Source organism: Panthera uncia, chromosome A2 (genome assembly GCF_023721935.1).
Source record: "Panthera uncia isolate 11264 chromosome A2, Puncia_PCG_1.0, whole genome shotgun sequence".
NCBI classification, from domain to species: domain Eukaryota; kingdom Metazoa; phylum Chordata; class Mammalia; order Carnivora; family Felidae; genus Panthera; species Panthera uncia.
Window position 1 is genome coordinate 51829041 of NC_064816.1, and position 16393 is coordinate 51845433.

The 16393-nt window shown below is 44.2% G+C and overlaps 2 protein-coding genes and 1 pseudogene across 3 annotated transcripts in view; 1 reads left to right on the plus strand and 2 right to left on the minus strand.

The window, feature by feature from the left end:
* MKRN2 (makorin ring finger protein 2) overlaps positions 1–14223 on the plus strand; it is a 27321-nt gene extending 13098 nt beyond the window's left edge. Inside the window, exons 2-8 of the mRNA XM_049642744.1 lie at positions 1312–1440; positions 2764–2945; positions 4092–4396; positions 5662–5876; positions 7899–8009; positions 13582–13726; positions 13899–14223. Of these exons, the coding sequence (XP_049498701.1) occupies positions 1312–1440; positions 2764–2945; positions 4092–4396; positions 5662–5876; positions 7899–8009; positions 13582–13726; positions 13899–14036 (1225 nt within the window). The 3' untranslated portion in view covers positions 14037–14223. The remainder of the gene's footprint in view (positions 1–1311; positions 1441–2763; positions 2946–4091; positions 4397–5661; positions 5877–7898; positions 8010–13581; positions 13727–13898) is intronic.
* Positions 2274–2394, minus strand: LOC125931198 (uncharacterized; annotated as a pseudogene).
* Positions 8378–16393, minus strand: part of RAF1 (Raf-1 proto-oncogene, serine/threonine kinase) — an 89832-nt gene continuing 81816 nt past the window's right edge. For both annotated transcript variants that reach the window (XM_049642735.1, XM_049642736.1), the window contains one exon: positions 8378–16305. In XM_049642735.1, the coding sequence (XP_049498692.1) occupies positions 16162–16305 (144 nt within the window). In that variant the 3' untranslated portion in view covers positions 8378–16161. The remainder of the gene's footprint in view (positions 16306–16393) is intronic.

Consider the following 16393-nt stretch of genomic DNA (forward strand, 5'->3'; position numbering starts at 1 on the left):
TTGAATAGTTGCTGTTGCTGTGTCTTCAGGTCTTCTGAAATGTTCCTTTGTACTCTCTAATTTACAGTAAGTTCTTGCAGTGTAATCTGCATTTCAGATATTGTAGTTTTCACTTCCAGAAGTTCCACTTAGTTCTTTTTTATATCTTCCATTTCTTTCATACTCAGCATAATTGAACATATTTATGATCTTTGTTTTTAAAGTCCTTGTCTACTGATTCCATCATCTGTCATTCCTGTTATTGACTAATTTTTCTCCTTGGTTATGGGTCACATTTGTCTGCTTTTTGGCATCTCTAGTAATTTTTTATTGGATGCCATTGTGAGTGTTTTTGAGCATTTGGATTTTATGGTCTTCCTTCAAAGACTGTTAAAGTAGGTTTTGTCTGACAGTTATTTGCTGTCAGCTTGATCCTCTTGAAGCTTGTTTTTAAGCTTTATTAGGGTGGGTCTAAAATACTCTTGGGGCGCCTGGGTAACTCAGCTCATGATCTCACGGTTCATGGGTTCGAGCCCTGCGTTGGGCTCTGTGCTGACAGCTCAGAGCCTGGAGCCTACTTCAGATTCTGTGCTTTCCTCTCTCTCTCTCAAAAATAAATAATAAACATTAAAAAAAAAACTTTTTTAAATTACTCTTTACTTTAGGACTCTTTACCCTTATTACCAAGGCATGTCCCTTTGGGATCTCTCTACCATTTGCCAGGTGTCTCTACTCTGGCTGGACAGAATTAGAATGCTTCCCAGTTACTTCTTCAGGACCAGAATTAGACCTCTCGGTGGAACATCTTACATACTTCTTTTGGTGCTGCACTCCGTTACTTGATCTTTGCCACAACCCAGTAAAGTAGGAAGTGTAGTTTTCATTTTCTAGATGGAAGTAGTGAGGCATAGGGAAGTTGGTTTTGTGCCTTGCTCATAGGTGGCAGGGCTGGATCTTGGGCTCAGGTCTTGCAATTCCATTACAACCACACGCTTTAAACCCCGTGAGAACAGAGAGAACAGATTTTCAGAGAGCATTTTCTCAGTTTTGAGGCTCACATTTACATATGCAACACCTCAAATCAAGAGGGTTATCTGGAAACAGAAATTTATGGGATCATTTTTTTTCCAGAAATCTCGTTGAATTAGTTGTGCATCCAAAATCACTGTCCTAGAATCCAGGAAATATGGACATCTCCAGTGCCTAATAGAGCCTTGATACATAATATATGCATAATAAGCATTTATATGCTAGGCTCAAGAATATGGAGATCTTATAAAGTAAAGTTTTAGAAAGCTTCTAAAAGTTTTATGCCTCTGCTTGTCTCTTCAGGTATTTTATGCATGGTGTGTGTCGGGAAGGAAACCAGTGCCTGTTCTCACATGACTTGGCCAACAGCAAGCCATCCACCATCTGCAAGTACTATCAGAAGGGCTACTGCGCCTATGGGACTCGTTGCAGGCAAGGGCTCCACAGCTACTCCCAGCTTTTCTCCCAAGTTAACTACTGTCAGGGATTCAGATTCCTCACGTGGAGTGTGGGTATTGATGAGAGGAAAGATTTAATTTGAAAGTAATATGACAACAAAAAGTATGGCAAAATCATTTTGAAATCTCAATTTTATTGCCATGAAAATAATTGTAATTTTTCAAAATCACTTTTCAGGCCTTATTCTTATGGGTCTCTAGTTATAAAATCGCACTCACAGTGTGTATCTCTTGCCTTTTTCCCCACTTAACATGTCCAAGTTTTTCCCTAAGCTGCTACTTTATTTCCTAAATGTAATTTTATGTTTCATAGTGCTAACATACCATCATCTGATTCACTATTCCTCTCTTAGATATTTAAGTGGTTTCCTGTTTTTTTTGCTATGAGTACCCCTGCAGTGAACATATATATGCATATAGAGTCTGCCTTTTTTCCACTGACATCTGTAGGCAAGTTTTGTGAATTCTAAACAGAAAAACATGCCAAAACTCAGTTCAAGTGCTTTTATGGTGAAGAGCTGATCTGTTCTTTCCTGTGCCTCCTGGAGGGTGGTGGAAGTTGCCCCTGCCCCACCGGCAGGTGCCCCAGAGAGACAGTCCAGGAAAGGCCCGCCTGGCTGTTACACTGGCCATCATTAACATTTTGGGGACACCTGCCAGAAGAACACTGGCTTGGGTCTCAGAAGATTTCAGTTCAACGTCTGGGTGGACTTTTGGGGATGTCTGTGTGTGGTGTGGGTTATTTTGTCTGTCCCACGCACATCCCACAAGGCCACTTAAGTGTAGGTGATAGATAGCAATGTACCGCTCAGTCTGAATTGCCAGGCATTTTGTACTAATTGATAAGCTTTTGGGAAAACTTTTCAATTAGCAATAATTGCACGTCAGATAAACCTCATTGGCTACAATACTGCCACTGCGCAAAGCTAATTGATAAGCTTTTTCTCACTTTTCTTTAAGGATTTTTTTTTTAGATTTATTTATTTATTTTTTAGAGAAAGAGAGTGTGAACAGTGGGGTGGCAGAGAGAAATGGAGAGGGAGAATCCCAAGTAGGCTCCGTGCTGTGAGCATGGAGTCCGACACAGGGCTCTATCTCATAAACCGTGAGATCATGACCTGAGCCGAAATCAAGAGTCAGATGCTTAACTGACTGAGCCACCCAGGGTCCCCAAGCCTTTTATCATTTAAAATATGGGAAATGATTGTCTCACTCTCTACCTCCACAAAAGGAGAAGAAAGGATGTTCCATGTGCAGGTTGTGTGTCCCTCATATGTTTGCTGTGTGTTTTGTTTAGATACGATCACACGAGACCTTCTGCTGCAGCTGGTGGTGCTGTGGGCACTGTGCCCCATGGCGTGTCCTCCCCGGGTTTCCATAGTCCTCACCCTGCTTCTGACCTCACTGCATCTATTGTGAAAACTAACTTACATGAGCCTGGGAAACGTGAAAAGAGAACACTGGTACTTCGAGACCGAAGTGAGTGAGCAGAGTGAAAAGCAGTCTCGGTTGTTCGTCATGCTCCTTTCTGGCCCTCTCTTGTCAGAGGGCTCCTAATCTGGTCCCCTCCAAGCTGTTCAAGGGTGGAGCCCAGAACTGTCCTGAGAGCAGCTGCATTTGGCTGCAGAGCATTCAGTTGATGCAGTGGGTCTCGGGTTGGGCTGATTGCCAAGTTCGGCCTGACAAGACATGTGGAGTGACCTTTTGTCAGTTTTTAACTGCTGTCTGCATGGGGTGGTTCTGAGAAGCACCAGGCTTTCAGAGCTACATATTTTGATAAAGAGCATGTTTCACTGTTTTACTTCCAGGTCAGTTCATAGTCTTAGTTCTTGTGCTCAGCCATTGTTTGGTATGTTAGGTTACAGCTTTGGTAATAGAATAGCATATTGGGGTTTGTGGAGGAAGTAGGCTACAAACCATACAAGTTATTTTTATTGGTTGGTCCTCAGCAGGTGAAGGGATTTCTAGCTCTTGGAATTGTGTTGCGTTAGCTAGGTAGTCTCCATCCTAAGCAAACAAGTAATCGCACTAATCGAATGTGTCCTCTCTAAAAAGGCTAGAAGCGCATGCGGCGGAGGGTACAGCTCCTGGTGTGAGGAGGGGGCCATAGGGGAGTCAACACTGGCTTCAGGACCCAGAGGCTCGCTCTAGATTTTGATTCTCGTTCACTTTAAAATGATAGGTAACTTTCCTAATATAAAGGAAAGTACTGTGTTCTACTGACTTCATTCTAAATTCCATTTGACTTCTATTATGGTGTTAAAAAAAAAATTCTAATGATTGTTTTTTAGTGTTAATGGGTCCATGGTTGACATTTCCATAGTTGTCATCTTTAAACCGCAACTTGAGTGTTCCTCTGTATACAGATATCATGGTCTGGTTTGCTGTTTTCCTGTGTTGCCAATTAATGTTTTTCCTTTCTTAAAAAATCATGGTTGCAGGAATGTCATCAAGAACATTTTATACTTTTCCTTCTATTTTTTCCCTCTTGGCCTATTTCTGTATGATCCAAAGAGTAGAATTCCCAAGGTCAGAGTTACTTAATTTGTTAGGTTTTGACTAAGTGCTTACCAGAAATTTTGGGCCAGTTTTCATTTTTGTGTGTACCGTGTGTTTTGTATTAAGATCTCTCTGGCATGGCTGAAGAAAAGACTTGCCCAAGTGTGGTGAGTAATCCAGGAGGCTGCAGCGATCTCCAGAATGGCCCAGAGATGAAGCCACATTCCTACCTCGATGCCATCAGGAGTGGCCTTGATGACTTAGAAGCCAGCAGCTCCTACAGCAGTGAGCAGCAGCTGTGCCCCTACGCGGCTGCTGGGGAGTGCCGATTTGGGGATGCTTGTGTCTACCTGCACGGGGAAGTGTGTGAAATCTGTAGGTTACGAGTGCTGCACCCCTTCGACCCAGAGCAAAGGAAAGCTCATGAGAAGGTAAAATCACAAGCTTTTGCATGAGCTCATTTCAAGAAATTTGAAATGGGCCAGGTGACAAAATTGTTGGTATTCCTGTAAGCCATCTTTCTGCCAATAATACCTGCAGTGTGTACCTGGCATATTTATACTCTATTTTCAAGTCCTTTTTCCTGTTGTCATTTTGACAATTTTTGATTATTTAGAATAAAGAAAAAGGGTAGAGGCATCAGAAGACATGTATGTGTCTCTCTTTCTCTCTCTCTCTCTCTCTCTTTCTCTTTCTCTCTCTCTCTCTCTCTCTCACGCACACACACACACACACACACACACACCCTCACCCTCCCTAGGTTTACATATCTTTGTGGCTGAGATCCAGCCAGGCTGAGTTCTAGAGAATTTAAGAAGCCAAGTATTGGAAGGAACCTTTCAGGTCATTAGGTCCCCAGTGTTCATGGAGGTGCTGCCTCCGCTAGGCTCTGTGCTCGGAATAAAGATGGGGTGAGAGAGATAGAGAGGAGCCCACAGCTATAGTGTTAGAGCTTGTGAGGACGAGCAGGCCATGGTGTGTGAGGGGGAGTCTGCCACTGTCCATTGTCTCCGCAGGGATGTTCAGGTGAGCACAGAATTAGAGCTTTCCTCTGCACCCAGGTTAGTTGGTCTTTGTCCTATACATACTGGTTAGTCTCCCATCTGTGTCCACCACAAGCTCCCAAGGGCAGAGCCTAGGTCTTCATACTCTTTGCATTGGCTCTCACACTTGATACACAGTGCTTCACACCGGAGGTATTCAGCATCTGCTCACTGAATGAGTACATTCATTAAATAAACTTGTTCTCTTGAGAAGCGGTGCTGCTTCCCTCTGATTGTGGACTACTGGCCTGATGTTTGAAGTTAAGGATTATTCAGCACTTCTGGTAATTGGTGTGGTTCAGAGTGGGCAAGGACAGCACCCAGAAGAGCCAGGAGATCATGGCCCCAGGCTTTGTGAACTCTGTGATCCCACACTGGTCCTCTCATCTTTTGGGACCTCCGTGGTCTCAGCTCTAAACTGGGGGTGACCATAACATGCTAGGAAAGCAAGCGGCTGGGCCGGCATTGGTTTGAACTCTTTTTGTTGTCTGAGAGAGCTTTGTGTCCTCAAGGCAGGGGCTGCCTGGGCTCTGCCTGTGGCTGTCAGAGTGTGCATTCCTTGCTGATCTTGGCTATGGCAGTGTGGCCGCAGCCTGCTCCCCAGCAGCCCAGAACCTAATAAGAAGTTTCCCTCCTCTCTCTCCATACTTCAGATCTGCATGTCGACATTCGAACACGAGATGGAAAAGGCCTTTGCCTTCCAAGCAAGTCAGGACAAAGTGTGCAGTATCTGCATGGAAGTGGTCCTTGAGAAGGCGTCTGCTTCTGAGAGGAGGTTCGGGATTCTCTCCAACTGCAATCACACGTACTGCCTGTCCTGCATTCGGCAGTGGAGGTGTGCCAAGCAGTTTGAGAACCCAATCATTAAGTAAGTTCAGCTAGGGGTTCGATTTGGGGCCTTCTGTCCACTTTTCATCCCTCCCTTGTCTTGCACTGCGAAGGTAACTAGTGTGAATCCTAGCCCCTGACTGCAGGGACCTGGGCATGTCAGGTATCCTTCTTGAGCCCGAGTGCCTTTTCCTTTAAAACACTGGTCACAACCTCACAACTCCTGCCGCCTGCTGCTGGCCTTCAGGGTGTCTGGGGACACTCAGCAAGGATTGGCTGTGTGATAAGGTGTTAATGGCACTGGCCTATTTGACTCCTCTTTGCCCTTAGTCTGATTACCTGTTCACCTTCTCAAACTTTTTTTTCATATGTAAAATAGGGTTGTTGGCGATTAAATGGAATAATGCATCTAACACATTGCACGTAGTGTCTGACACGTAGGATGTGGTCAGTGGAGCCAACACAGGATCCTTTTCTTCCCCCCAGCTTTATTGAGATTTAACTGACAGAAAACAACATAGGATTTTTCAGTTTTGCGGAGGGATGGGGGAAGAACTTAGTCATATTGAAAAGTGTGTTGTGTACTGTTAGAAACTCTTCACAACCGTTTGTCATAATTCTCTCAGACCCAGTGATGATCATTCTCTTTTACAGATAAGAAAACTGGGGTATAGTGATGTCAAGTAATTTGCCTCAAGTCACACATTTGTGTGGTACAATAATAACAGGTTTATTGAAATAAAAGTGTGCAGTTCAGTGGTTTTTAGTATTTTCACGGTTGTACAACCATCACTTCAATCTAGTTTTCGAACATTTTCATCATCCCCAAAAGAAACCCGTGTCTGCATTCCCTGCCCATTTTCCCCCTGCTCCTTCTGTCCTGTGGATTTGCCTATTGTGGACATTGATTGTAAATGGAGCCTCCGGTACGCGGCCTCTCTCTGTGCAGCACTTTCACTCAGCAGGTTTTCAGAGATCGCCCATTTTGCACGTGTGCCGGCGCTTCATTCCTCTTCACGGCCGAATAGCATTGCATTGTGTGGATGTCCACGTTTTGTTTGTTCATCAGTTGACAGGCGTTTGGATGGTTTTTCTCTGGGTTATAATAACTAATGCCTCTATGAATATTCACATACAAGTTGTTGTGTGGCCGTATGTTTGAATTTCTTTTGGGTAGATACCCAGAAGTGGGATTGCTGCGTCATAGGGTAACTGTTCAGCTTATTGAGGAACTGCCGGGCTGCTCTCCACGGCGGCCACACCACAGATGAGGGCTCCACTTGCTCCCCACCTCATCAACACTTGTTACTGGTTGTATCTTGATTTTATTTATTTATTTTCTTAAGTGTATCTATTTTTGAGAAAGGGAGCACGAACAGGTAAGGGGCAGAGAGGAGACCGGGAATCCTAAGCAGGCTCTGTGCTGAGCTTGAACTCATGAACCATGAGATCATGACCTGAGCCAAAATCAAGAGTCTGAGCTTAACTGACTGAGCCCCCCAGGTGCCCCTCTGTTTCTGATATTAGCCATCCTCGTGGGTATGAAGTGTGATGTATTATGGTTCTGATTTGCATTTCCCTGATAACTAATGATATTGAGCATCTTTTTCTGTGCTTTTCAGCCATTTTGGAGAAATGCCTACTCAGATCTTTTGCCCATTTTAAAATTGGGTTTTTTGTAAAGATTTTAAGTAATCTCTACACCCAAGGTGGGGCTTGAACTCACAACTGCAAAATCAAGAGTCACATGCTCTACTGACTGAGCCAGCCAGGCATTCCAAAGTGGGTTGTCTTTTTATTGTTGAGAAGAATATGTTTTTAACAGTAAATAAGGTTCTACACCTGAAACTATTACTATACTATATGTTAACTAACTGTAATTTAAATAAACTTGAAAAAAATGTAGTAAATAAGGTTCTTAGATGATTCTGATTGCACTTTTTGGAATTTTGGGTTACGAAAACACCTGGAGTGGCCATGCATTTGAGCAAGGGGTTTGGTGGTGCAGTGCGCACAGGGTTTGTAATTCATCTGGCCCATACTGATCTGATTCTAATTTCAGGTCTTGTCCAGAATGCCGTGTGATATCAGAGTTTGTAATCCCAAGTGTGTACTGGGTAGAAGATCAGAATAAAAAGAACGAGTTGATCGAAGCTTTCAAACAGGGAATGGGGTAAGTACTTTGAGTTCAGGCATGATGCCTGTGCCTGCCACGCAAATGCACTATATTTACATACCTTTGAACCCCACAGGTAATAATGTAATTTTTAGATTTTCAGTTTTGAGATGTAATTAACAAATAAAATTTTAAAAGATTTAAAGTGTCACGGTGAGTTCACACATATCATGAAAGGATACTCCCATCCAGTTAATTATAATACACCTATCACCCCTTTTTTTTTTGCTTCATTTTTGGGTGAAAACATCCACGTTCTGCTCTTAGCAAATTTCAGTTTTACAGTGTTATCAACTGTAGTCACCATATTTTACATGAGATACTTATTCATCATATAGCTGAAAGTTTGTACTGTTTTACCAACCTTTCCTTATTTACCCTAACCTTTAGTCCCTGGGGACCACTTTTTTACTCTGTGAGTTTGACTGTTTTCATTTGTTTGGGTTTGTTTTAGATTTCACATGTAAGTGATATCAGCATTTGTTTTTCTTTGTCTGGTTGATTTCACTTAGCATAATGCCCTCAAGTTCCATCTGTGTTGTCACAAATGGCAGGATATCCTTCTTTGTTGTGGCTGAATAATATTCCATTTTATGTATATTCCACATCTTCTTTATCTATTTGTTGACAGACACTTGGGTTGTTTCTGTATCTTGGCTGTTGTGAATAATGTTATAGCAAACACGGAAGTGTAGATATCTCTTCTAACAGGCATGAGGTGATATCTTATTGTGGTTGTGATTTGCATTTCCCTGATGATTAATAATGTTGAGCAACTTTCCATGTGTCTGTTGAACGTTTGTACGTCTTCTTTGGGGAAAACGTCTATTCGGTTCCTCTGCCCATTTTTAAATGGAATGTGGTGGTTGTTTTTTTGCTCTTATATGAGTTCTTTGTAATAATTTCTCCAATTCAGTAGGTTGCCTTTTCATTTTGTTTGGTTTCCTTTGCTGTGCAGAAGCTTTTTAGTTTCATGGAGTCCCACATGTTTATTTTTGCTTTTGTTGCCTTTGTTTTGGGTGGGCAAATCCACAAAGAACATTTGCTAAATAAGGTGAATGTCAAGGAGCTTACCCCCTATGTTTTCTTCTAGGAGTTTTTATGGTTTCAGGGCTTACATTCAAGTCTTCAGTCAGTTTTGAGCTGTTGTGTATGGTGTAAGATAGTGGTCCAGTTTCCCTGGCATGTTTTATTGAAGAGCTTGTCCTTTCCCCATTGAATATCTCTGGCTCCTTTGTCGTAAATTAATTGACTAGATATGCATAGGCTTATTTCTGGGCCTTCTATTCTGTTTCACTGAACTATGTATCTGTTTTTATGCTAGTACTAAACTGTTTGGATTACTATAGCTTTGTAGTACAGCTTGAAATCAGGAAATGTGATGTCTCCAGGTATGTTGTTCTTTCTTAGGATTGCTTTGGCCATTGGGGGTCTTTGGTGGTTCCATATATATTTTGGGGTTGTTTGTCCTATTTCTGTGAAAAGTGCCATTGTAATTTTGATAGGGGTTGTTTTCAATCTGCAAATTGCTTTGGGCAGTGTAAACATTTTAATGGCATTTTTCCAATCCATGAGCATGGGATACTTCCCATTTATTTATGCCTTTGATTTCTTTCATTGTCTTAATAGTTTTTCAAGTGTACAAGTCTGTTTCACCTCCTCTGCTAAATTTAGTCCTAGGTATTTTATTCTTTTTGATGCAGTTGTAAATGGGGTTGTTTTCTTAATTTCACTTTCTGATAGTTCATTTAGTATATAGAAAGGCAGATGACTTTTTATAGATTTTGCATCCTGCAACTTTACTGTATAAAGTATGAATATAACATTTACATATGTTAGAACCCAGCAAGGTAATATGATTTTTGCATTTGAAAACTCACCTATTTTTTAAGAGAAAAAGTTTATATTTACTCAGATAATTTACTATTTCCAGTGCTCTTTGATTTGGTTTATAATTCTTTCCAGTTGGTATAATTTACCTTCAGCCTCAAGGACTGCTTTTAACGTTTGTTGATGTGCTGGTGATGAATTTTTAGTTTTCTTTTTAGCTGAAATTGCTTTTCTGTTCATTAAGGATATTTTCCCTGAATATTGGTCTGATCGGCCCTATTTCCATCTTTGTCTCCTTTTGCAGTTAATACAGTTCTGGGTTAACAGTTTATTTTCTTTTTGTACTTTGCAAATATTGTTCTATTATATTCTGGCCTCTAGTTTCTGAGAAGTCAGTGGTCATTCACATGTCATTTCTCTAGGGTTGCTTTCAAGATTGTCTCTTTATCTTGGTTTTCAACAGTTTGCTCTTTTGCCTGGGAATGGTTTTCTTCATATTGTACTATGTATTTTTCTCTGAATATGTAGGGTTTCATCATCCACCAAATTTACGGAAATTTTGGCCATCAAATTTTTTCCCTGCCCTGTTTCTTCTTCTCCTGGGACTCTTAATTACATGTGATAGACTTTTTGATATTACCCTAATGAGCATTGGGGTCTGTTCATTTCTTTCCAATTTTTTTTTTTTTTTAGTATTTATTTATTTTTGAGAAAGAGAACAGAGTATGAGCAGGGGAAGGGTAGAGAGAGAGGGAGACACAGAATCCGAAGCAGGCTCCAAGCTGTCAGCATAAAGTCCAACATGAGGCTCAAACTCACGAACCGTGACATCATGACCTGGGTCGAAGTCAGACACTTAACTGAGCCAACCCAGGTGCCCCTTAAGCAATGTTTCTAATCTCAGTTCGTTTTGTTTTTAATTTTTTAATATTTATTTTTGAGAGAGAGACAGCGTGAGCGGAAGGGACAGATAGAGGGAGACACAGAGTCTGAGACAGGCTCCAGGCTGTGAACTGTCAGCACAGAGCCCGACGCGGGGCTCGAACTCACGAACTGTGAGATCATGACCTGAGCCGAAGTCGGACGCTTAACCGACTGAGCCACCCAGGTGCCCCAAGTTTGTTTTTTAATCCTTGGTTAAGTTGTTGTGAGCCTGTTGCACTGATGTGTGGGCCAGCCATTTGTGCTGAGTTAACATATAGTATTGGCATGCTTCCTCTCGTGTACTTTTCTGTGTGGGATTGCTTCCAGTGGATGATTTCCTCTCTTTCTGTTGGTCCTTCAGGCCCAAGAAACTGGATTTGACCCTGAAGGTTTAGACACCCAACATTGGCATGCTTGAGGCAAAAAGCTGTTTTTTCTAAAAAAAAAAAAAAAAGCGTCTTGACATTCTGTTCTTCCCGGTGCCTAATTTCTTGAAGGATCCTCCTGCTGCCTTCAGGTCTTTAAAAAAAATTTGTATTGCTAGTTATCTGCAGGAGGGTCAGGTCTGGTAGAAGTGTGCTTGGCTGTACTAAAGAGCGCCGTATGTCACCTTTTTTAATGGTTCCTTCAGACCTTCAGATTGCCTGTCACTTACTTAGTAAAAGCTGGTCATTTTCCTGGTTTACCAGTTTCCGCCCCCCCCCCCCACCATGTGTTATATCTCCACCAGAGGGCAGGAGTGGCAAAGGTGGAGGGGCTGGACTATAGAAAGCAGCTGTGCTGGAGTTGGGAAATTCTCATGTTCTTGCTCTTTGGGTTGGTCTTGGCCTTAGTTTCTATTGATGGTGGTGTTTTTATGTGTTCCACACACATTTAATGTGCACCTACTACAGGCCAGGCACCTTCAAGCTAAGCACCAATGGAGGACATCAAGCATAGATTAGTAAAGTAATTTCAATGAAAATTGCAGAAGGGCAATATTATTGCATGTTTTTTGGTGACAAATTCTTAATGAGAGTACCAAGCCACATGTCACAACAGAGAAAGCACTTGGATCCACCTGGGAGCATCAGGGAAAGCAGCATGGGGACCCTGAGCCATGAAGCATGAACAGCTATCTGTGTGTAGAGAGGGGAGGACAGAGTGGAATGACAGGGGTACAGAATGATACAAATGTGTCTGGGTAGCAGTGGCCCTGGGATTGAGAGAGGTGTGTAGAAGGATGTGGTAGGACCTACAGGGACAGATAGGTTGGAGTGGAATCTCGGGGGGTTGGGGGGGTGAAGAACAAGCGACACACTGTTGGGCATGCTCCTTGGTGGTAATGTGAAGAGGCTGGAACCTGGTGGGAGCGAGGCCAATTAAGAAATGACTGTGGCGGGTAGCAGAGGACAGCACCCCCAGGGGCTTTAGTAGTGTGGGGGCAGAAAGGATGGTGTGATTGGAGGCCTAACAATTGGGAGAGCTGAGAGCAAAGAGGCAGAGTGCACTGTCCTTGGTGACCAGGTAAGGCTGGGGGAGAAAAAAAGCACAGTTATTGGGGGGCAGGACTAGAGAATCACTTTTTGAACTTGAGTTTATTAAAGCCAGTGTCCAGCAGATTGGTGAGAACTCACTGCCTGAGCAGTCATTTGAAGATCTCAGAGCCTCAGGGGTGGAGGCTGTGACAGGTCTGTGCCCGCACCTCTGTACCTCTGCTTGGATCCCCTCCCCAGCCCGTGCTGGGGTCACACCTGATAGGAGTAGGTGCCCAGGCAAGCACAGCACGCCGTCCTTCACTGGACAGTTGTTAGGGGGCTTTCTGTGTGCCGCTCTGAGGTCTCAGAGACCCTCACCACCAGTCTCTGGCATCCTCTTGTCTGAGAAGACAGACAGACACTGGTGTCAAGAGTCTCCCTTCTTTGTTATCAGCCACTGTCACATACCCCCCACCTGCCCCTGGTAGCCTGCCCTTTCTGTGGTGATCTTGCTTTCTCTTCCCTTCCTCAGGACTCCCAGATGCCCTCTTGCCTTTTTGGGCATCTTCACCCCTTCTTCACCATGAGATCATTTGATTATATATAAGCCAAATTTCCTGTAAGCAAGAAGAAATAAGAATTTTCTGGTGGTTGTGTTTTTCCTGAGGAACAGGTGTTCTTAATGTAGGGATCTGTGGGTAGAATTTGAAGATGGGGGGGAAGGGGGATGAACTTTTTGCTGTGTTTTTTAGACCTGTGTATTTCATTTTATCCATTTAAAAAACTTTCCTGAGAAGGGGTCCGTAGAGTTAACATAACACAGAGTTAAGAAGCCCTGCTCTAGATCTAGAGGGTGGGGACCAAGGAAAATTGGAGTAAGATCTCTAACTTTGGGCAGCTGCTGAAATTCACTGCTTTTCCTGTGCCTCCTAAGTCAAGGCTCCTGGGGTCACATTGACCTCATTGCTGGCTAGGAGGAAGGGAAATTTCCCTGGGTGGTGCTGCTATTGGGACTTTGAGCTGAGGCAAGTAGCCCAGCTTCAGAACCTTGGAGCCCTGACAACCGGCTCACAGCAGCCATCAGGTTGTCCTCCCCCGAATGCCTTTTTGGAGTACTGCAAGCTCAAAACAGTGAAGTCCCCCGTGCAAGTTCAATTCTGTGTGAGGCCACATGTCACAATGGCAACACTATCCAACTTGGAAATCAGCATCCTAACCTCACGGAGCCTCAGTTTCCCCACCTATGAAGTAAGGCTCATCTAGCTCTGGCATTGTGGGCAGGGACGGAGGAAAGCCTTGGCTCTTCTGGGGCCCAGGCTCTCCCACAATCCTGTTGACTTTTTCTTTCTGCTTTTCAGGAAAAAAGCTTGTAAATACTTTGAGCAAGGCAAAGGGACCTGCCCATTTGGAAGCAAATGCCTTTACCGCCATGCTTACCCTGACGGGCGGCTGGCAGAGCCTGAGAAACCTCGGAAGCAGCTCAGTTCTGAGGGCACTGTGAGGGTAAGGACTTTGCCGTCTCTGTCAAGGACACTTACGCGGTGGCATTTCCGGGCACTCGTGCTTTCCCTAATAGCTTTGGTACCAGGGAACGGGGTGAGCAAAAGAAAAACAGCATCTGGCCTTCACGTTACCACTAATAACCACCAGGCATGTTTGCTGGCTCTTTTTGCAGTTCTTTAATTCAGTGCGACTCTGGGATTTCATTGAGAACCGAGAAAGCCGGCATGTCCCCAATACTGAAGACGTTGACATGACAGAGCTTGGGGACCTCTTCATGCACCTGTCTGGAGTGGAGTCGTCAGAACCCTAAGGAGTAGCCAGTTACCCCTGTACCTTGGGCTCTGCCGGCCAAGCCTTCCCAAGCTAGGGTGTGCGGAGCTTCCTTCACTGCAGCCTGAGCTGCACCTGACCTTGGTCTCATCCACTCCATTATTACAGCCGTGGGAGGAGTGAAGGATATAAAATAACCCAACAAGTATATGGAATCGCTACTTTTATAGTTGATCTCTTTAGTTGCATCTCAAGCTCCTCAGAGGGACCAGCTGACCAGCCAGATGGAGTTTTGATTGATTGCTTTTGAAAGCAACCTGGCTCTTATCCCTAGAAACAGTCACCGTGCAGATTCGTTTTTCTTAACCAAGTATTCCTCACCCTTATAAAACGATTCCTCTCTAGTCGATTTCCCTAGTGTACTTAGTGTGTAGTCAAAACTGTTTCTTGAAAAGCGCTGTATAAATCAACAAGTGGGCACCACACACCTTAGCCTAAAACTTGTGCTCTTCAGTGTCCCAAATCAGAGCAGGAGTCCCGTTGCTGTGTGTTCAATAAATTCCCTGTAAGGAGGGGGCTCTTGAAGTAGCAGGCAGTGTAGGGCAGAGGTATGGCCCCTCGTTTCTGGTTGGTGTTGGGGCCACGTGCTCCAGGGAAACACGTCCCCGGCTGTCACCGGTGGGCTTTCCTGGGGCTCTCTTTGGGCTCATGCCCCAAGGGTAGTTTTACTGAGGGTCAACACACACACACATGCTCTTCCGTGTGGCCCCTGCTCAAAGCCACGTGTTCTGTAAGCCTGGCTTTGATTTGAACTTTTAGTAAGAAGTGAAATGGCACGCAGCAGTTTCTGGTTCTGACCCAGCAGTGGTCCTGAACAGAACAAGTCCTCTGTCATCAGTTGTGACTTTAATTGAAGGAACGTAACTTTGTGAATCAGAACAAATTCACCCCAGGCCTGAATTAATCTATTTTTATAAATAGGTGTAGATACCAAATATTTTATAAAATGCATTAAAGTGTAGGTAGAAAAAGGTTTACTCTTACCTGAGTTTAGAATGCTTGCTTTTTCCATTTTTTATAGTTAACTCTTTAGTGAAGGGTGACAGCACAAAGACTGAATTAGATTCCTTCCCAGCGGAGGCTCTGGGCCTGTTTCCTGCTGCTTGAGTTCTTGCTCCAGGAGGGATGAACAAATGGGAGAGTTCAAGCTGTAAGCTCAGTATTACTTTAAAAGGAAGAAACAGCCATTAAACCTACATTTAATTTATTTTATTAAAATAACATAATTGAACCATCAGATAACTGTATTTTGTCAGGCGCAATAAAAACAAAATTAAAACCCAAATCATCAAGAAAACCTGTATTCCTGGCTTCCTTGCATACACGTGATGTGACTGAAGAGAAAGGCTGGCCCGGCGGCCCCACCCCATAGGGGCAGCTCCTGGAAGACAGATTCAGCATGATGGAAGACTGCTCCCTGAGAGGGCGGAGACTGGGAGGGGCAGGCCAAACGCCTCTTCGGAAAACCGTCCCAATGCACTGGAGACCTCCAAGGAAAGGAAGTGCCCCCGAAGTCAAGGTCCATAGTTCCATAGTACCAACGCAGGTTCCTTCAGACGGCTGTCGTCTCGACAGTCCTGGGCTGTTTGGTGCGTTATGTGCAAAACTACCTGTTTGGCGCCATACCACTAGCTCTGAAGAACGGTCCTTCCATGACAAGCATTCCACATAGGAGCTGATGCCCCAAATCCACATGTCCACATCAGGGCTGGTTTGTCTGCTACCTTCATTTCCCCTCTGAGTGCTTTTTCTTGCCCTAAAAGTACTCATTTAGCCAATAGCTGGGGCCCCAGACCATGTATTGCCAACTGTAGCCACTGGTGCATCTGGAGAAGGCTTGGCTCATGAGCGTGGGGGGCGGGGGGGGGGGGGAATGCAGGGAGGGAGCAGGACAAACCAGCATTGCAAATGGCTTCCCTCTCCCAGGGCCAGAAAGGGTAGAAAAGAAGGCAACATGAAGTTAAGGCCCTGTGAGTAGTCTAGAAGGTCCTTAGCAGCAGCTTCTCTGAAAATGAGCTCTCTGCCTCCATCAAAAGGGAGGAGAAAGGTGGTGCCTGCTGACTTCCTTTCCTCCCCTGGTGGCCTGAGTGCAGGTGCAAAGTCAGCTAGAAGACAGGCAGTCTAGGGGATGTGGTCAACGTGCAGGCGTTGATATCCTCAGTGTGGGCCGCCCGGTGCAGGGATGGCTCAGAAGCACTCCGGTTGATTTTCGGCAGAGAGTGTTGGAGAAGCTCGATGGAAGACAGGATCTAAAATGAAGCAGTGTCATTAGGTGGGTTTGGTGTCACAGCAGCAGCAGCAGCAGCTCTCAGTGAGGAGTCCAAACATGGGCCCTTG